Below are 20,653 nucleotides of genomic sequence, written 5' to 3' on the forward strand. Positions count from 1 at the left end.
GGCTCCCGGCGGCGCCCGTCAGGCGGCGGAGCCCGGCCGGCGAGCGGGGGCATGGCGGCGCCGGGCCCGGCCTCCCTGCAGCGCCGGCTGCAGAGCTCGCAGGAGGCGCGGCACCGGCAAGCGGTGCTGGTGCGGAAGCTGCAGGCGAAGGTGAGGAGCGGGGGCGCCTGCCCGGGGGGAGCTCCCCGAGGCCGGGCCGGGGTGCCCGCGCCGTCCGCGGACGGGACTCGGCGGCGGAGCCCTCGGGGGGCGAAGGCGCGGCCCCGGCGGGGTCCTGCCCGGGCCCTGCCCTGCGCTGCCGCGGGCGGGACGGCGCCGAGCCCGGAGCTCGGGGGAGGGAGGGAGGGAGGCCCCGGGAGCCGCCCCGTCCCGTCCCGTCCGCGGTCACCCCCGAGCCGCTCGCCGGGGCTTGGCCGGGCTCGGGGGAAGCGAAGCTTCCCGGTCCCGAAGGGACTCGGTGTCGGAGCGGCAGCGCCGTGGCGCGGGCTGAGCTCGGGCTGCGGAGAGCGAGAGAAAAGCCGGTGCCGGAGGAGCCGGGTCCGTCCCCGGCTGCACTCGCTCATCTTCATGCCGTGTCTGCGCCCAGGTCCTGCAGTACCGGACCCGCTGCCGAGAGCTGGAGCAGCAGCTGGAAGCAGGAGCGGTGAGTGCGCAGGGCGCGAACTGAAGAGAGCGGCCGTAGCGTTCGGGAGCGAAAAAGCTCCCCGAGCCATGGCAGGGGAAAGCAAGATTGTGCTCCCGGAGGGTTTCAAGAAGCGCTGCGAGTTTGCCCGCCCCTGTTCTGCCCAGTTGCCGCTCTCAGAGCAGCCAGCAGTCCCAGAAATGCAGGATTTGAGTTGTGTGCAGGGGTGCTTTCTTGCCGGGGAGCGTTTCGTCCTGGGTCTCGGGAGAGGGCTTTGCTGCCTGTTCTGGGGCTGTCTCTGAAATAGAATGGGTGGACAGACAGTGTTTTGGAAGGCGAGAATGCTGGCGTCGGCCAGAGAGAGCTGGCTCTGTGCTTTTCGTTCTGCTTGCCGGCTAAAGCAGATCTAGGAAAGAAAGGGCGGGAGCGTAGGAGAGCATTCCTGGGCTTCAGGTGGAAGAATTGGACCAACCATTTGCTTTCTTCTTCAGGGATGCCTCCCAGGCAGGTGGGAAGGCACGGAGGCCCTGGAGAAAGCCCTGCTTCAGGTGAAAGAGGAGCAGCAAAGGTACAAGGAAGAAGCGTTCCCTCCTACTGGGTATCCTGGATGCTCACGGCAGGGAGGGAAAACCTGTCAGTGGTAGGCAGTCTCCGCAAGGGAAGTGTTGGGGCAAGCCCTTTGGAAAGGAGAGAGGTGCCCAACCTGTTGTGTGGGGCAGTAATAGTGGTGTGTGCTGACCGCTTCTGTTTGGAGCGGGGCGTTCCTGCGGGTGAGCTCCAAGGGTCCCTTTCCAGCCTAAACGCTGCCCTGGTGCAGTAGGTGAGGGACTGGGGGCAACGCTAGAGAAAGGTGATGCGTCCAGTGATGAGGCAGCACGAAGGGGAGGCAGCCGTCAACTGTGGGCATCGTCCGAGTTGCAGAGGAAGGGGAAAGCCAACCTGTAGGTGGAAACTGAAGGCTTAAAGCAAGGAGAAGCACATGAGTTTGCCATCAGCGAGAGATCTTAGTTCATCCTAGAAAGCGCTTTTCCTGCCTCTCAGTTTGAGACCAAAGTCAGTGTTGGGGGAGCCGGGAAATCCCGGGGATGCCGCTTGTGGATAGGGGTTGTTCAGTGACCTCATGGCTGTTCCTCCCTTTGCAAGGTGCGAGGATCTGGCCGAAGCGAACAGTCTGCTGCGGGAGCACCTGGAGAAAGCGAAAGAGGTGAATTCAGCCCTCAAAGATGATGTTGGAAAGCTGATGGTGGATTGGATGAGGGCGCGGGAGGAGCTGGAAGCGAAGGAGCGCGAGTGGCGCCAGGAACGTGAGGTGAGGCTCAGCTGAACTTGCTGTGAGAAGGCTGTGGCTCTGTTGAGGATGTGTTGGTGTTGACGAGCAGAAGAGAGGGGTTGTCGCGGATGGAGCGATAGACTTCACTCCTAAGAGAGAAGCAGCAATATATTTATTGATATAAACCAATGATTTGACCAAGTCGATAGCAGACGCGACAGTTTTAAGAGGGTGCTGGGGGAGTGTCAGCAAATTGTGGTGACGGAAGAGGCCCACCTGCTGTGGCCGTGCTGCTGGGTCCTGAAGGCAAATGCTTGCTGCTGCTGGACGCTGTAGGGCAGCGACACGGGAGCGCTCGTCTTTTTGATGGTTCTTAAATCTCCGTCTAGAGCCGTGAGAGCAGAGAGGTCTGTGTGTTTTGAGATTCAGAGCAGCCAAGGGAAGAAGAAGACAGGCCTCCGTCACCGCTAGCAAATGGGACGGTGGTCTTGGAGGGGCTTGTCTTTGTCTTCCTCCACCAAGAGTGTGAGACAGCTCTGCAAGGCGAGGTGCTGACTCGGGGTCAGCTTGCTTTGCTGATGTCCCCTCCCGCAGGAGAAGGGTGGATGTTGACTTCTTTGAAGGCAGGTGACAGGTCTGCTGGGGCTGCTTCTGCGGTGCCTCCTCAGTCCTTGGTGCCCTGTCGGAATAGTTATTCAAGGAGAGCTGGCGATGGTGGTTGTGCTCTCTGCCAGCGGAAAGACTCGTACAGTGATGGCGGAGGCTGAACTGGCATTTCTTTTTGTCTTTGCATCTTTAGCTCTATGAGAACTACTTCAGGGGTGACCGTGACCGTCTGCTCGGGCTGTGGCATCAGATGGTCACCTTCCGCCGTCATTTCCTGGAAATGAAGACTGCCACGAACCGGTGAGTAGAAGTTGAGGCCCGATCTCTGGCAGAAAAGATGTACCTTCCCTTCACACCTCTCTGAGGTTCCTTTCTCACAGTTGCCTTCTACACAAACAAGAGCAGCGTAGCCGTGAGAGTGTCTGCTGCTGGTGTCAGCAGGCGACTCCAGACTCTGGGTTACTGTCAGCCATTTGTCTTCCGGGATTATGAACCTTCCTTAATGCGTCGAGCGTGCCTTGGTTCTTGAGTTCTTTGTGCTTTTTCGTTACGCCGTTTTAGGCTTATTCTTCCTCCGCCTTCCTGAAAAGTTTATTATGTGGCTGTCGTCGTGAGCCTCTGAGCAGTCGCTCGCCAAGGTGTGTCCTGACCCCAGAGTGTCAGGGGAATGATTTGTCCCCAGCCGAGATGTCATCTTTCCTGGCAGCTTTTCCTCTTTGCGCGATTACGTGCGTGAGAAGCGAGTCAGCTGATAGAGCTGGTGGTGTGAACGTTGGCTCTTCCTTTGTTCTTCTGCAGAGATTTGTCAGAGCTGAAGGCAGAGCAAACGAGGCTTTCTGGGTCTGTAATGGCAAACTGCTCCCGTCTAAACTCCAGCGTGATGTCCTCCCAAGCCCAGGGGGAGCTGGAGAAGAAGGAGCTTCAGGACAGGTAAAGGTGTTTTAAACTTTGCTGTTAGCACCGTTCTCTTCTGGGGCTGCCTCTTGCATTCATAGATGGGCTGTGTTCACATTGCAAACACACCCGTTCTGCACGGCCTTGTTTCTGTCCCGAGTCAAACGGTTGCCTTCAACAGAAAGGACGGCAAAAATCGTCTGACTGCCAGAAGCTCCTCTGGGTAAGACCAGACTGGCAAAGAGGTGGCGTGTTCCAGTGCTTTTGCTGTGAACTGGTTCTTGGTGAGCAAGCGAGAGCAGCCTAAAGAGAGCTCTGTCTCTGGTACAGCCCTTTTGCTCCCCGGAGCGGTGCTAGAGGAGTTGGCAGGAATTTGCCCAGCACCATCCTAAGCACTGTAGCACCTCTGTGCTGACAGTTCCTTGCGAGACTGAGTGCAGAAGGCCTTTGGGGCAAGAAGGGCCATTTTGCAACATGCAGCGTATTAACCGGGACCCTCCTGTGATCCCATGGTTATTGGATTGGACATTCATAGCCGTCTCCCCAGACAGCTTGCAGGGCCTTGGATTCATTCACTGCAGAAGGCAAAAGTAGTTGTGGGAGTCGTAGTCTGGACTTTCAAAGTCTGTTTTAGCCCAAGAAGAACTTGTGCAAGGCTTGTATCCAACGTATGAAAGAGGAGAGAGAGAACTAAGAGGCAGGAAGCTGTTGCCAGTACCTGAACGTTTTGGAAACGTTCTGTGATTTCTGGAAGCTTGATTTACTTTCTCAATGACGAACGCTTCATCCATTACAAAGAGTGACGCAGCTCTAGTCAGGAAATGCCGGTGGTGTTTAGGTGTAGGTCCAAAGCCGTTGGAAATCCTTCCAACTGCCATATCTGGGACACAGTATGTGCTCCTGGTTTTGGAAACAAGAATGTTTTTACGTTGACAACTTGTTTGTCTTTCCCCTTCTCACAGACTGAAGGACTTAGTGGCACTCGAAGACAAACACTGCGTGTTAGAGCATGAGTTGGTAGTTGCGAGAGAGGCGCTGGAGGAATCGCACCTTGAGAGGGATGTGCTGAAGGAAGAGAAGCATGAGCTTAGAGTGGCCCTGGAGAAGGTATGGCCACCTTGTGATAGCAAGACCAGCACAGATGCTTTTTTCGTGTCAGTAGAGGCCAGGGAACGTGCTGTTCCCCTCCTTGGGAAATGGTGATGAGACCACGCAGGCTCCTTGGGGTAGTTTGTCGGCACGTGCTTATTGGGAGCGCTGACCTGGGAGTATGTCAGCGAGACGCAGGGGATGTGGAGTTGCTGCTCGAAGGCAGGGATTTCCCTGCCCTTGTTGTCATGTTGTTCTTTTGTCTCTTCAGGCCGAGCAGTCGGTGGCAGAGCTGACGGGGGCTCAGCGTGAGCTGAGTGCTGAACTTGCCGATCTACGTGTTGCAACAGCAAACATGAGCTGTATCAATGAAGCTCTTGCGTTGGACAAAGTGCAACTGAACCAACGTGTGCTGCAGGTGAGCAGAGTTGCCACAGGTCTTGGCAGGTGTTTGTCTCCAGCTGCTGCTTCTTCTCAGACTTCTTGCCTTCTGACAGTGTGACTGACTGAATATGGAACTGTTCCTTTTTCTGTCCAAGCCCAACCTTCATAGGAAGTCTAGCAAGACCGCCACAGATGCTGTTTCTGGCAGGGGAAGACAGGGACAATCATAGACTCGTAGAATTGTCTAGGTTGGAAGGGACCGTTAAAATCATTGAGTCCAAACACGAACCTAACACTGCCAAAACCCCACTAACCCATGTCCCTGAGCACCACGTCTACCCGTCTTTGAACACCGTGTTGCTCCCTTTCCATTCTCCTACTGTTGTTTAAATGCAGCGTCCTTCTTCTTCTTGGAAAATGGTGATGAGACCACGCAGGCTCTTTGGGGTAGTTTATCCGTGTTGCTCCCTTTCCATTCTCCTACTGTTGTTTAAATGCAGCGTCCTTCTTCTTCGTGGAAAATGGTGATGAGACCACGCAGGCTCCTTGGGGTAGTTTGTGGGCACGTGCTTATTGGGAGCGCTGACCTGGGAGTATGTCAGCGAGACGCAGGGGATGTGGAGTTGCTGCTCTCCTCTTCTTCAGAGTAAGTCTTGCTGTATTTGATTTCCTCTGTGCTTCTGTGATTGCAGCTGGAGCAAGAGAATGAGGCTCTGTTGTGTAAAGTGGATGAGATGGAGAGAGCAAAGATCTCTGCCCAGGAGAAGCTGAGCTTGTGTGAAAGAACAAAGAGCGAGCTCTGTGCAGAGAAAGCCCACCTGGAGCAGCTGCTGAAGAAAGCAGAGGAGCAACAAGAGGAGCTGCGGGTAGAGCTGGGGGTCCTGGCAGAGGAGAAGGAAGAAGCCCAAGAGAAACTCCTTGAGGTGAGACCAAAGACCTGGTGCTTCTGGGTGGGCATGTGGCTGCTTGGCTGGGTGAAGCTGTCCGTGTTGGCCTCCTTTTTGGCTTCTGGTAAGTTGCAGAGAGAGGACTGCATCCACGACTCTACTGTTCTCCCATGTGGCAAAAGCAGCAAACTGTGTAGCTCTGGAGCCTTTGTCTGGGGCAAAAGCCAGGGCTGCACGCAAGGACTCTCACTGCATTTTGTCCCGCTTCCAGGTTTCCCGCCAGCAAGAGTCGTCTCGCAGTGGCCTGGAGCAGTTGCGCCAGGAGTCCTCTCGCCAAGGGCACGCGCTGGCCGAGGTGTGCGCAGAGAAGGAGTTGCTGGTGCGGGAGAAGGCTGCCCTGGAGGTGCGACTGGCAGCCCTGGAGCGGGAGAGACAAGGCCTTTCGGAGCAGCTGGCAGAGGCCAGGTAAGGGCAGGGAGGAGACCCTGGGCAGGACGTTCTTTAATGTCTGTAATGGTAAAGGTGACGGTGGTTACACGGGGACTGATTGCATCCTGTGTGCTTTTCACATGTTTTCGCTTCCATGGACAGAAAATGGAAGAATTTCAAGCAAAAAAACCAAAGTCTACCTTGATTTGAAGGTTATTTTTCTGACAGCTGAAGCTGGCAAAGCTCTCCTGAGCGTTGGGTTCATGTTTATGCCCCCTTACGTGTTCCTCTGTGACGTCCACAGCAAGCCGAGTGGGCTCTGAACGGAGCCATAATTAAACCACGCAGACGTTTCCCAGAACGTGAAGTTTCTCTCGGGTCTTGGATTCTTGTTCTGTGCATTTGAACATCGATCTTTCCTTGTCACGTAGTTTGAGGTGGGATCTTCAGAATTGACGGCTATTGCTTATGGAGGTTGTGAGCAGGACGCTGCCCTTCGGGAGAAGCCAGAGGCTCCTGCAGAAAATGTGGAGGGCCTTCTGTTTCTAAGCTAACTGGTGTTAGTGTGGTGCAGGAGCTAGAGCTGGTGACACCAGCAGCAGGGAACCCTCTCTTGAATTCTCGCCAGCCTTCAGGGGTTCCTGCCCGTCACTGATGTCTGTTAAAATGGACATAGTTACTTTGGCCTGCCAGAGACCGGTGTAATCGGAACTGTGTGCTTGTTCTCCTTCTTGAAGATACATCCTCCGTTGTCCATCCAAGTTTTGCTTGCTGGCACAGGCTTGGTGGGCGCAGCTACCCGTGTGTCGTGGATCAGACCCCAGCAAGTGAAGATTTGGCTATTGCAGTCCAATTCGGCTGGGCTTTCTGTGTGCTGCCAGGTGACAAGGGAAGCCTGGCCATCCCCTCGCAGGGGCCCGCATTGCTATTTTGAAGGGCAGGAATAGGCTCTCTGTGTAGGAGTTTCCAGGCGAGCCTTTTTCCGTAGGCAGGGGTAGGGATCTTGCACCGCTTCTTCCTGGAACAACTCCCTGTGGGTGTCAGGAGCAAGCAGCTCCTTTCTCTCTGTATTCACGCTTTGCAGGTCAGGGAAGGAGACCCTGGAATGCAGCCTGTTGGAGGCTCAGCAGCACTTGTCTGAGCTGGAGATCAGCAGGAGTCATCTTGAAACCCAGCTTCACGCGGTGGCGCAGGCCAAGGAGGTGATCCAAGGTGAGAGCCTCCCGTTTCTGGTGATCCCGTGCCTGGGGAAGGTGGTATGAAAGCAGCTCTCTGTCCGCAGTGCTTCTGAGGAGTGAAGGAGCTGGAGACAGACCCCTCCTCCACGGAAACTCAAAGGGCGTAAGGTCAGTAAAGTCAGAGCCGCTGTTTGTGCAGACTCTGACTCTTGCCATTTGTCGTGTTTGCAGGGGAAGTGAAGTGCCTTCAGTGGGAGCTGGAAGCGGAGAGGTCTCTCCTGAAGCGGGAACGGCAAAACGTGGCGCAAGAGCTCCTGCAGAAAGAAGAGCAGCATACCGACACCCTCAAAGTTCGGGAGGCCGACCACCAAGGGGAGATAAACAAGCTCCTGCAGGACGTGGTAGGAAACACTATGCTTCTGAATGCTTCAAGCAAGCTTTGTGGGCTGGCTTGAGGAGAAGAACAGCCTGAGCGTGTGAAATGGCAGCAATGGTCTGTCCCGGGCGACACGGTGCCGGGCCAGGCAGCAGAGCCAGTGGCTCGTCCTGGAAGGAGCGTGCAGACCCCCGGGACTCTGGTGGGACAGTAAATGCAGGCACGGGTTGCGTGTGGGCGTAAGAGGAGTTCAACAGAAGGTTGGGTGGTCCCCAGCCAAAGCATGGCAGCAAAGGGCTGGGATCTTCCCAGCCTCCCGCCCGCCATGGAGTAGACTCCTAACGCTGCTGCCAGCTGCAGGCGGGGGAACTTTGTTCCTTCCTTTCTGTCCTTTGGCGGCTGACAGAGGTGTTGGAGCAGACAGAACAGGCCCCTTGTTCCTGGTACTGGCGTTCGCGGCCTGTCTTGTGAGGAGGGCAGGAGGGTCTGGTCCCTTTCTGGCCCTGCAGTCCGTCTGCACCTTTTCCTTGATGAAAAGGGAGCCGAGCTGTGAAAATGGAGGCTGTGAGCCTACGCTGTTCTGAGGAGCTTGGCTGAGACTTCATGAAATGACTGAATGGTTTGGGTTGGAAGAGACCTTAAAGATCTTCTAGTTCCTACCCCCATGCCAGTGGGACACCTCCCACCAGCTCAGGTTGCTCCAAGCCCCGTCCAACCTGGCCTTGAACCCCTCCAGGGATGGGGCAGCCACAGCTTCTCTGGGCAACCTGGGCCAGGGGCTCACCGCCCTCACAGCAAAGAATTTCTTCCTAATATCTCATCTCAGTCTCCCTTCTTTCAGTCTAAAACCGTTCCCCCTGAGCCCCTTTAGGGACTGGAAGGGGCTCTAAGGTCTCCCCGGGGCCTGCTCTTCTCCGGGCTGAACCCCCCCAACTCTCTCAGCCTGTCCTCACAGCAGAGGGGCTCCAGGCCTCGCAGCATCTCTGTGGCCTCCTCTGTCCCCGCTCCAACAGGTCCGTGTGCTGATATTCATGGCCCCAGAGCTGGAGGCAGCACTGCAGGGGTTCTCCCCAGAGCAGAGCAGAGCAGAGGGGCAGAATCCCCTCCCTCGCTCTGCTGGCCACGCTACTGGGGATGCAGCCCAGGATACGGGGGGCTTTCTGGGCTGCAAGTGCACGTTGCCGGCTCTCATCGACCATCACCCCCAAGTCCTCCTGCTCAGGGCTCTCTCAATCCATTCTCTGCCCAGCCTGTGTTTGTGCTTGGGCCGAGAAGAAAATGTTTGCTAGTAATTCACCATTCAGCTGCTCAAACGCTTTCCGTCAAGCCCAGAACTAATGAAAGAACTACGCAGCTTGCCGTTAAAATTAATGCGAGTCCAAGAGCTGTGCGTGGGTGATTGGTTCTCTCCTATCTAGGCAAGATGAAGCAATGTGTGGCGGTTGGGATTTGGCCTGGAAAGGAAAGGGTACAGTTGACCAAGCGAATGTACTAAACGTAGTAGAATTTTGTAAGGATGGTTGAACAGCAGCGACACTGGTGGTGCTTAGAGGAGGCTTTCAGAGATGGAGACTCCTGAGGTCCAGCTTTCCCAGGGTATTAGAGAGAATGGAAATGGTACCGTTGACTGGTGAGGTTGAAGGCTTCATTGCGCTTTCAGGGTGTTCTTTTGGCGCAGGGATTTCTCCGAGGTGATGTGGAGGAGGGCCCCTGGGAAGGGAGAGTGTTGTTTTGGGCTGTGGGCCGGGAGGAGGAGGAGAAGGGACGTAGCACTGTCCTCTCCTCCATGGTCACTCTCCGCGATGTGTTGACTCTGTCCCTTCTCTCCTTTCTGTGGCACCACTCCCATCATCTGCTCTCTGAATGCCCAGCAGGCGATTGCAGAAGGGCAGCGGCTGTCCTGGCTCTCGGAGAAGAGACTCCTGTCACAGCGGCTGGAACGTCTGCAGCGAGCAGTTGCAAGGCTGGACCAGGAGAAGACGGAGCTGAAGCAATACAGTGCTGAGCTCAGGAGGACTCTGGAGGAGGTAGACCAGGCTTTTGCTGCCTCTGCGCAGCATCACGGTCCTCTGGAAGACACCGCATTTCCAGAGGCAGCACTGTGGAGTCCTCGGCTTGTTTCCTTCCCTCTCCCACTGTCCCCTGTGGCCACACGCTTTTGTCTTTTCTCTCTCTTCTGGCACCCCGTTGCCTTCGCAAATGCACATTCACTGCGGTACCAGCCTTCTTGCCCCAGTGTCCCCATACACACCCACTGGACACTCTTGTGTCAGGAACTCTTTCCTCCTGCTCGCTCTCTTCCGTGGGCTGCTTGGAGTGCTTTTTGGCCCCAACGTTCTGTGGTGCAATTCACAGTCTGTGAGCAGCCATCTCCTTGCCAGGATGTCCAGAGGTCCTTTTGCTCCTTGTGTGGTGGCAGGTTTCTGTGACCCTTTCTCCTATCCAACGTGCAGGTGGAACGTGAACGGAGGAGGCTGAGGAGATGTTGCAGAGGTCGGGCGCTGCCAGATGCAGGCGGATCTTCTCTCTCCGAGTCTGACCAGCACAAGATGCCGGCGTCTCAGCAGGTGAGACCAGGATCTTCCTTGGTGGGAGGAGGCTCTGGCCAGATGGAGGAACGATGGCAGCAGCCCCCCAGTATAGACCGGGTGAGGAGCAGGAAAGCTCTCATCCAGAGCCGCTGTGGCTGTGCTGATGGGCACAGCTCTGCACGATGCTGTGGCCCGAGTTTTGTTTGGCCATCGGGAAGGGAGGCCGGCAGGCAGTGGGAATACCCAGTCAGACGCGTCCCTTGGCCATGGCCAGACAGCATCGTTCACCGCGGTCTGGTCTCTGTGGTGCCATCGGGTCAGGCAGGGTGGGAGAGGGATTGGAGGAAACTCAGAAAACGGAATGGATGGGAAATAGAGAATAGTCTAAGGACGTTCCCCTTGAGTCTTGCTCGTCTTGTTAAGCTTTCCCGTTTTCCCTTTTCACGCGCTAGCTGTCACGTTTTCAAGGCAGATGAGAGCAGAAGAGTTCCTCAGTGCCTTGTGTAACCAGTAACTCTCCTGCTGAGGAAAAAGCCTGTGGCAGTAAGGTGGCAGTAGCCCCAGTCTCTCTCTTGGAAAGGAGAGTTGGGTGACTTAATCCTGTAGGAACCTCTCTCTCTCATATCCATGTGATGTCTCGGGGTTGTACGTGTGAATGGTAAGCCAGAGAGAAAGTCAACGTGTTGATAGTGTGAGGTGAGGCCAGGGTGACTCTGGGAGCCTGTGACTTCCATTCCCCGAAGAGCAAGTGTTTGTCGGGGCTGGCGTTAGAGGGTGCGTCTTCCCCGAGAGCCGGTACCGTGGAGCTAGGGCTGGTCCTACCAGCGTGGGCTTGTCTGAGCTCGGCCTTTGGCCTCTTTCAGGTGTCCCTTCCGCAGACGCAGCTGGCGCAAGACGGAAAATAGAAGCGGGACTGGATTGAGTGCTGTGCAAAGACGGGCCAGGAACTTGAAGACCTTGAAGGCCAAAGCTGCTGCTCCGGTGGCAGAGACTCGGGAGCTGCGCTGAACCTTGTCCTGCCGCGGAGCAGCTGCAGCATCGCGGGGTTCCCGTCTTGGGCCCTTCCCTGGACTGTGTTTGTTTTCCTGTGGGCAGGGGGGGTGCATTTGTTCTGTGTAGATTTTGCAGCATGTGCTAGTGATAGTGGGGGTTTATGTTTTTGTACTAAAAACCATTTTGTACTATTTCTGAAGGGAAAAGGGCGAGGGGTTTTTATGTTTTTGTAATAAAAGCCATTTTGTATTGTTTCTGAAGGGAAAAGGGAGAGGGGTTTTTATGTTTTTGTAATAAAAGCCATTTTGTACTATTTCTGGAGGAAAGGGAGAGTGGGGTTTTTACCTTTTTTGTAATAAACGCCATTTTGTACTGTTTCTGAAGGAAAGGGGGAGTGGGGTTTTTACCTTTTTGTAATAAAAGACATTTTGTACTGTTTCTTGAAGTTAAAGGAGAGTGCTTGGTACATTCATGGGTTAGAATAATGTTAGAGTAGGGATGTCAAAAGAATATGGTTCAAAAGTTCCAGGAGCGCTTTGTATAGAATTGTAGTAGAACTTTGATGGAACTTGAGCTGAACTCCTGAAATTAAACCTTAATTGGCCTAATTAGGGGGATCTCCCAAACCGTTCCAAACTTGGACTTGAATGCATGTGTCTGATGAGGGCTGGTAAGGGAACTGTAGCTCACCCATGGGCTGTATCTTATCACTGTGAACCTGGGACTGTCGGAAACGTGTGGTGTGCTGGCTGTTGTGAAACGCCCGGCCCCCGATTCTGCAGAACTGAAATAAAGCCAAATATCTCGACTCAGTGTGTTGATTGGTTTTTGCACAGCGGGTGAAGAACCCTGATTTAGGGCCATCTCCTCCGGCCCTGGTTTTTCCCATTCCCTGCTTGCAGCTCCCTTTGGGTGAGCCCTGGCACCGGCTGCTCGAACCTGCTCCGCTGCACCGTTCTGGGCCTCCACAATAGACCTGCCTCCCCGCTGCGCAGCGAGGAGACCCAAAGGACAGGTGGCAGAGCGGTCCCCAGGGGGAGACGCCAGCGTCCGTCCCTGGAGCGGTGGGAACAAGGGTTTCATGCAGGGCTGCTTGCTCTGAGGAGAAAGAGCCCTGGAGAAAGGATCTCGACACAAGGACCGCCAGAACCCCGGCTCAACAGAGCTGGAGCAGCCCCTCCGATAGCCCGGCCACAAAGCTTCCCAAAGGAGACAAAAGCTGGGTCTTCGCCTGACCCAGGCTGTGGGAGGGAGGAAGAAGAGGGAAATCATTGCAGGGAAGATGCCCAGACAGACACAGTATGGCCTGGCCTGAAGGAAGGAAGGCACAAGGCACCCCCTGGGGGCAAACGTTTTCTTGTCCGCCTGGTGGGGCTGCGCGGGGACTCTGTGCCCCAGGAGCCGCACACCTCCTCAGGACCAAACGCTGCCCAAAGCTCCCCAACTCGCTCGCCACAATCTCTCGAGCCACCAGTCCAAATTCCTGCCGTCGCTCTGCAGGAGAAGTGTCCAAAGGCTCTGCCTCTCTGGCACTGGCAAACAACCTCCCGCCGACCCCATGGGGAGCCCTCCTGAAGACATGGAGGGACTGATCCAGCGCCTTCCCCCATCCAGCACTTCCCCGACCACGGTCTCAGCCTCCTCTTTAAGCTCCTGCTCTTCGGCCAGCGTAGCCCGCAGCAGCGTAGGCTGGATGCTGTTGGGCACGTCTTCTCCGGCACGCTTCTGAGACTAAACTGAGGAGCAGCTTGGCATGAGGGGATGGTCAGGCATGAGGGGATGGTCAGGAAGAGCCGCTGAAGACAGGACTGAAGTGTAATGTGTTGGGATTCTTAACTTTGGGGGGTAGGTATGTATTAAGCTGCCCCACCTTTAAGGGGGCTCGTCCCCATCCCCACTGCGCTCCCGTTGCCATGGCCCGTGTTCCATCTGTAACTGCCAGTCCCTGGCGACGGGCACAACGCATCCCCTCTGCCCTGCGCCCGACAGCCCTTCTCTCCTGCTCCCCACACAGCCCTGCTCTCCTGCTCCTCACAGCTCCTACCCTCGACTGAGCCCTTCCCTTCCCATCCCGCCTGATCCCAATTTCTTTCCCCTAGCGTTGTGATAATGAAGGCGATGAAGAAGAATCCATGTGTGCTGGCAGAGGTACATCCCTGCCCCCTGGAGGTGGGCAGCCCCCCGTAGTCGTGGTGCCAGGAGCTTGGCTCGCCCTCTCCCCCCACCCCTGCAAGGCCAGGGGCTGGCAGAAGCCCTTCTGGGCTGCTCATGCCCTGCTGGGATGCAGCATCCCTGCGCCGGGGGGACACGTCCCCACACACAGCCCAGGCTGCCCCGGGCTGGTGCCGCAGGGATGCTCGCCGGGAGCAGGCGGGTGCTGGCCAGAGCCTGAGCCGGTGCCTGCGCTGCCCCTTTCCAGGCTGGAGCCGTGGGAGCTGAGCCCTGCCAGCGGAGCAGCGCCGAGCCCAAAGGCCATCTGCACCGAGTAAGGAGCTTCTGGGCGCCCAGGCACACCACGCGTGGGCCGGGATCTGTGTGTGGGGGCCCCGGGGTTTGTGCTCGTGGCCCCGCGGGGCAGGGAGCAGGGCTGCTCACCCCTGCCCTCTCTGCACCATCAGATCCAGAAGACCATGCGAAACACCAAAATAATGAAGATGCAGAAGCAAAGGAGCCTCCAGCTGCAGGCGCTGGGGCGTCAGCTCTGGTGGGTGCTGGTGGCCAAGGAGCTGCCCAGGTCCAGCCAGTTCCTGCTGGGGATGTGCCCACGGCTCTCCCCAGGTGGTGAGAGGGGCAGGGGCGTGGAGAGACCTGTCCCGTGGGTCCCCTCAGCTGGGCAGGGCAGGACCAATGCACTTTTCTGCTTGCCTCTTGTCTTAGGATGTTAGAACTTGCGCTGGAGGCTTCGGAGGATGCTGCCAGGAGTGTGAAGAGAGAGGAAGAAATGGAGGTTGATGAGAAGGAGGAAGTGGAAGAGATGGAGGTGGATGTGGAGGAGGAGGAGGCGATGGATGTGGACCCGCCATCAGGAGGACAGGCACGTGCTCCCCATGCACTGCCCGCAGGGAGGGAGGGTCTCCTGCCACCGGGCTGGGGCTGGGGCTGGGCTGGGTGGTCCCCACTGCAGGGACACGGCACCCGCTGCCCTCGTGCTGGCGGCACAACGGCCCCCAGCGCGCTGCCCTGAGCCCCCCTCCGCTTTGGGCCGGGAGCGGTTCCTTAGGGCCGGGACAGGCAAGTGTAAGCCCGAGCCCAGGTGGGTCTCAGCGCCGGCGGCAGAGTCCCGCTGTCCCCAGCGTGTCCCAGGGCTGTGGCCATCGAATGCCCGTCAGGGCGAAGCCCGACCCGAAGCAGCTGCTGCCGCTGAGCCGGCTCGGGAAACCCCAGCTCTGCTGGGTGAGGCGCTGCTCGTTAGCAAAACGGCCGTGCCGCTGGCTTTTCTTCCAGGGGCAGCAGACCAGTGGGAGTTCTGGGCAACGTACTGGAGCTGTGAAGAGGAGGAGGTGTATATAGTTGTATTTCTATAGTTGTTATATTTCTATAGTTTTTATGTTGTTGTATTTCTCTAGTTGTTGTATTTCTCTAGTTGTTGTATTTCTACCGTTGTGTTTTGTAGTTACTTGTGTTTTTGTCAGTAGTTGTAGGTAGTTGTGTTGTTGTTAATAAAGAGTTGTGTTCATGTTTTTCACACCCAAGTTCTCTTTGCCTTTGTTTGGGCACCCGTGGCATTTGCAGAGTTGTGGTTCCAGTGTCTCAGGGATGGCGGGGCTGGAGGCGGCTGGGGGTGGTGGCACGGCCACCCCGGGGGTCCCTGTGCACAGATGGGATGTGGCTGATGGAAGGGACGTCCCTGGGCACCAGCGGGGTTCATGGGCTGCTGGGGAGTGGGGTCCCCAACAGCAAAGTGGTCCCCAGCCAAGCACGGACTCTGCCATGACCGACCCCTGCCATGATGCCATCAAAGCAGGCAGGAAACCTGCTGCTGCCCTTGCTGCTGGAGGGAAAGGAAAGGGAGGGACGGGGCACAAGCCAGGATGGGGCCGTAGAGCTGCAAAATGCAAACTGATCAGCCGAGGGCCATGACATCCTTGGGAATGGCTGGTACAAGGATGAGGGGAGAAGGTTTTGGAGCTGCAGGGGCTGATGTTTAATGGTGTGAACCTCCCCACGCCCGGGTCTTTGCTTCTGGTCCTGCCGTGCTTTACCCGGGGCCGTGCCCAGAGCCGAAGCCCGGAGCAAAGCCCTCCTTGCCCTCCGGCATTCCTGCTGCCGGCAGCGGCCCCGGGCCCCGGTCCCCACTCGGGGCGAGCCGTGGAGGGGGCAGCGCAGGCTGCGGGGGGCTTTGGGGAGAGGGAGCTGGTGCAGGGGTGCGGTGGGCGCAGGGTGTCGGGGTGCGGGGAGCCGTGGGTGCCGGCAGAGTGGCGAGGGGGGGCGATGCCGTGCGGGCCGGGGGTGCGGGATGCGGGGAGCCGCGGGGGGCCGGGGCTGCGGGCACGGGGCTGCCGCCGGGCGCTCGGGAGCCGCGGCCCCGCCCGCCCCCTCATTAGCCGCGGCTCATTAGCGCCTCATTAGCGGCGGCCGGGGCGTGGTGCCCTCCCCGCGGAGGCGGTCGGGGAGCGCTGCCGGCCATGGGGGTTGCGGGCGGCGGCGCCCCGCCGTGCTGCTCCTGTCCCTGGGGGAGGCTGCCCGGGCGGGGGTCGGGCTGTGGGGGCCGGGCTGCGGAGGGGCCGCTGCCTGGGGTGCGGAGTCGGGGGGCGATGCGGGGTCCCCTCTCTCCGTGTGGCTGGGTCGGGGCTGTGTGTGTGTGTCCGGTGGGTGTCGGCTGGCGGAGCCGAGCTGTCCGTGCCCCCCCGGCTGTCAAGGCTCCCCTGGACACAGGGGCTTCAGCCAGGGACTCGCAGGTGTCCGGGCTGTCCCAGGGTCAGGCGCTGCAGGGAGCAGCCTGCACCCGGTCTCCACTCGGATCCTGCTGCCCAAAGCCGTCCTTCTCCCTTCCCCCCCGCATGCTGAGACCCTTCCTGCGAGAGCTTTCCTCCTTGTGGCTTGAGTTGAGCTCACCCCTGGTGTTGGTGAGTTTGTAGCGAGTGCCCCAAGATGATGGTGTTGGGAGGGCATTAACTTCAGCAGAGCTGTAACAATCCCAGATGAGCTGGGTAACGAGGGTGGTGTTGGGCGGGTTTGGGGAAAGGTCTGCTTAAAGAGCAATCGAGCAGAAGGGGCAAGGTGGGGGGCAAGTGGGAAGTCAGCAATAAAATGTTTGCGGGGATGACTGGGGGCATCTTTTTGTGCCCGGCAGTGAGTTGTGGGGAGCGCAAAGGAGTTTCAAGGAGCTGCAGGGAGCAATGAAGGGAAAGCCCCGGTGCCTTGGCTCGGAGGAAAGGTGCCAGGGCAAGGCGGGGGCCGAGTGCCCGGTGGGTCAGGCTTCCCAAGGTGCTGCCGAGCCCCCCGCGGGCTGGGAGGGGAAGGCATAGCCCTCAGCGGTGGGGTGGAGGCTGCGGGACGCGCTCCTTGGTGCCAGCCCCGCTGGCTGGCATGTGTCAGGGCTGAGGCAGGTGGGGGACAACCGGGATGGGGCGGGGGGTGGCGGCAGGGGGGGGGCCTCAACAAGCCGGGACGAGGTGCCAGTGCTGCTGCCGAGGCAAGCGGAGGGTCCCCAGCCCTGCTGCCTGCCCCAGCCAAAATATGGAACTTTGGTTGCTGCCAGAAGGGGAAAACACTTCAGCAAAACTCTTTTGCCCAAGGAGAATGGAAAACATAGTACTGCTCGTTTTTTGAAAATGTCTTTATTTGGTGCTTGCATTCTTCTGCCAGCAAATGTGCCGATGGGAGGTTGTCTGTGACCTGCTCTTTATTGCCCCTTCTCCACGGGACAGGCTGGCTCGGGATGAAAATTCTCTCTGGGCTGAGGCCCCGGAGATGCAGAATCCCCCCCAGGTTGGTGTCGGGAGTGGGGTTGCTGCCCACTGGCGAAAGGAGGAGGTGAGGGGGGAGGAGGAGGGATGAGCACTCTCACCGTTGGCTGGGGAAATGACTTGTTTATTTTTTGCTCACAGGTGCAGGAATGAAGAGCTTTGGTGCCCCCGCAGCAGCCCTGGCCGGCAAAGGGCTGAGATAAGGGGCAGAGCCCCGACTGCGCTGCAGAGCCGGGGGTCCCAGGCTCATCCACCAGCGCAGCAGGAGCTTTGCTTCGCCAGGTCCAGTTCTCCCGACCCTGCTCTGCATGGGCTGCTCGCCCCCACGGGCTGCTCAGGGGAGGGGTTTAAGGCTGCAGAAGGTGGGTTCGCTCCGAGTCCTGCCAAACGGCAGAGAGCTGCTGATTCCCGGGTGTAGTGTCCCCTGACAGGAGAGGTCAAGAAGGGGACCCTTTCCACTGCACAAGGAATGCAGAAAATGTAGGCAGCCCTACAGGGAGGCCCCAAGGGTCCTTGTGCCCATCACCTGTTACTGGGAACCACTGAAAAGAGTCTGTCTCCATCCTCTTTAAACCCACCCTTTAGATACTTGGCAACATTAATAAGGTCTCCCCTCGGCCTTCTCTTCTCCAGGCTAAAGAGTCCCAGCTCTCTCAGCCTTCCCTCATAAGGGAGATGCTCCAATGCCTCCATCGTCTTTGTTGCCCTCCGCTGGACTCTCTCCAGCCGTTCCCTGTCTCTCTTGAACTGGGGAGCCCAGAACTGGACACAGTATTCCAGTTGTGGCCTCACCAGTGCAGAGTAGAGGGGGAGAATGACCTCCCTGGACCTGCTGGCCACACTCTTCCCTATGCAGCCCAGAATTCCGTTGGCCGCCTTGGCGACAAGGGCACATTGCTTGCTCGTGGATAATTTACTGGTCGTCTTCCCTGTCTGCTCGTTTTCTGGGACTTGGGGATGTGGCCTTCTCCTGAGCTTTTAAGAGTTCCTCCTTGAAGTAAGACCAGCCTTCCTGGGCACCTTTGCCCTTCAGGACTGTCCCCCAAGGGACACTCTCAACCATGCTCCTAAGCAGGCCAAAGTTTGCCCTTCGGAAATCTTCGGGAACCGCTCTCGGGAAACGTCTAAATTATCCCTGGCACCCTCAGAGACACCCCACTCCCACAAGGAGTCAGACAGCTGAAGGTGGGGGTTTGAGGTAGGAGGCAGCTTTCCACCAGTTTTAAGCTGTGCTCCTGAAGCGGTGTTTGTGAAGATGGTTATGGGCTTGGAGGGGCTTGGTTTGTGGATTTGTTTGGCCTTAAGTGTATTACCCTTCAGGGTAACGCTTTCTGTGGCAGCTGGAAACAGTCCTTCTTGTACACCAAACCCAACCCCGTATTTGGAAGGGGCATTTTGGCTGCTGCAACGTGCGTTTTCTTCCCTGGGTGACACTCGGCCCCAAGCATACACAGCCTTTCACTTTGGCACATTCTTGTCCCCCTGGCTGAAAGAGTCTGTATTTTCACGGGTTGAATGCGTCCTCAGCCCACCACAGGCCATAATGACTGTGCCTTTACAGACCACTTCCCTTGCTCACTGCTTTCAGATTTGAGCATCGAAGCCATGGAGGGAGCAGGAGAGCAGCAGCTGGAGGTAGAGCACAACCTGTTTAAGCAGCGGTGGGATAAAGGTGGCAATCGCGTGACTCCAGGGGCCGAGAGACACGGTAAGGCGCTCTTCTGCCTTTCTTGGGCAGATGCTCTGGTCGTCCTGCCATCACTGTGTGCCTGGTTTGGCTTTCACAGGAACAAGGGACAGCTGACGAGCATTTAAACACCTTTAAGGTGTTTGAAACTGAAACACCTTAAGGTTGAACCTTAAACACGTTTAAGGCACGCAAGTCTATGAAACGTGCAGATCAGTCCGACTGCTTTTATACCGGCTACTTTTGCGGGGCAAATCTTTGCCTAGTCCCTCTGACATTATGACAAGGGCTCATGGATGCATTTCAGGAATAAAGCTCCCAAGTTAATGGTCTTTGACGACTAGAAAGGAAGCAGCTGTTCTGGCCAAGCTTGGCTTTGGTTGTATCTTTAAATCACAGCAGGCTGACAAATGGGGTGACCTGGTTAGAGGAAAGAGCCTCTCCCCAGGGAAGGTTCTGGAGACTCAAGCCTTGAAGCCTGAACTTGCCCCTTACTGCAGGTACTTTGTGTGTGTTCATGCAGACCTGAGAAATATATTGTAGTTGACTTATCGGTTACAAGTTGTAGGAAGTGGCCCTTGGCTACGTGACCCTCTCCTCTACCCTTTCTACCTGTTCTGACTCACCCTCGTTCTTCGATACAAACCAGAGAGGATTCTGGCACAGTGTTGCAGTCTAACAGGAATACTGTCCTGACTTCTCCTTTCCAAAATATGATCTCCTGACTACCTTTTCTGGGAGACAGTGTCTGTCGGAAACGTGTGGTGTGCTGGCTGTTGTGAAACGCCCGGCACCTGATTCTGCAGAACTGAAATAAAGCCAAATATCTCGACTCAGTGTGTTGATTGGTTTTTGCCCAGCGGGTGAAGAACCCTGATTTAGGGCCATCCTAAATGGCAAGAAGTGTTGATGGCTCCTGGCGGTTTGGGGGCATCCTTCGACTTGGTCGGGTGTTGCGGAAGCCTTTCCTGAGAAGGAGACACCAGGCTGTGGCTCGCTGTTGCCTGGACAAGCGCTCGCAGCCCTGCGTGCTGAGCCTTCCCGCGGGCACAGGCCAGGGCTCTGCTTCAGCCGTGCAACGAGGGCAGAAGAGAAGGGCTTCCCTCGGCACTCTGCGTGGCTGCACGTCGCCTTCCTGCCCGTGCCCACCCCAGCACCCTGCGCAGGCTCAGCTCCGAGCCCCGTAGTCCTTTCCCCGCCACACAGCCTGGCCCGAAATGGCAGATCGAACACTGAGGGTGATGAAATTCTATTCTTTGAAAAAGCGGTTCAATTTCCTCCCCTTAATTTTCCACCCCTTTATCTCCATATTTTTTTTTCTCCACTTTTCGGCTTCCCCCCGGCAAGAACCGCGGTCGGGTGGTTTTCTACCGAAAAAGGTCGCCATCGGGTGTTTTTGCGGGGAGCGATGGCGCAAAGCAAGGAAGGAGCAGCAGGTCAAGGGAAAGGGAATCCTTGAGCGCTTGTTATTTAACAGGAGTTCTCGTTATTTTCTTTCAGAGAGAAACCATTTGGATTGGAGTTGGGATGCGAAGGACTTGGAGGCCAGAAAATGCACCCCAGTCCCTCGCTGGTGCCCAGAAACCATCGCCGGAGGACGCAGGAGATGGAAAGCGTCCCTCCAAAGCCAAGATGCCTTCAGGGGAACGTTGCGGTGGCTCTGCCGGCTGATTGCCTTCTCGGTACCATCCACGAGAAGGAATTTGGCAGCAGGGAAGGAGGTGGGTGGCGATTTTAGTGATTTTTTTGAGTGTATTTAGAGAAAACTCCCTTGCTGGAATGGCTTCTGTGAGCCACT

The 20,653-nt window shown here is 57.1% G+C and overlaps 1 protein-coding gene across 1 annotated transcript; it reads left to right on the top strand.

Annotated features, from left to right (window-relative positions):
* Positions 1-4,407: 4,407 nt before the first annotated feature.
* Positions 4,408-12,999, top strand: LOC128916726 (centrosome-associated protein CEP250-like). Its single transcript, XM_054218742.1, has 4 exons — positions 4,408-4,499; positions 4,753-4,899; positions 5,558-5,767; positions 12,874-12,999. The coding sequence occupies exons 2-4, from the start codon at positions 4,837-4,839 to the stop codon at positions 12,997-12,999; spliced, it is 399 nt and encodes a 132-aa protein (XP_054074717.1). The 5' UTR covers positions 4,408-4,499; positions 4,753-4,836.
* Positions 13,000-20,653: the final 7,654 nt, after the last annotated feature.

Source organism: Rissa tridactyla, chromosome 12 (assembly GCF_028500815.1).
Source record: "Rissa tridactyla isolate bRisTri1 chromosome 12, bRisTri1.patW.cur.20221130, whole genome shotgun sequence".
NCBI lineage: Eukaryota > Metazoa > Chordata > Aves > Charadriiformes > Laridae > Rissa > Rissa tridactyla.

What these genes read in the sequence shown, in the direction of transcription:
- LOC128916726 (XM_054218742.1), top strand. Translation starts at nt 4,837, where the DNA reads ATGAGCTGTATCAATGAAGCTCTTGCGTTGGACAAAGTGCAACTGAAC. An exon ending in TGAACCAACGTGTGCTGCAG is followed by an intron (nt 4,900 to 5,557) that starts GTGAGCAGAGTT and finishes CTGTGATTGCAG; the next exon opens with CTGGAGCAAGAGAATGAGGC. An exon ending in TGGCAGAGGAGAAGGAAGAA is followed by an intron (nt 5,768 to 12,873) that starts GCCCAAGAGAAA and finishes TCCCCCATCCAG; the next exon opens with CACTTCCCCGACCACGGTCT.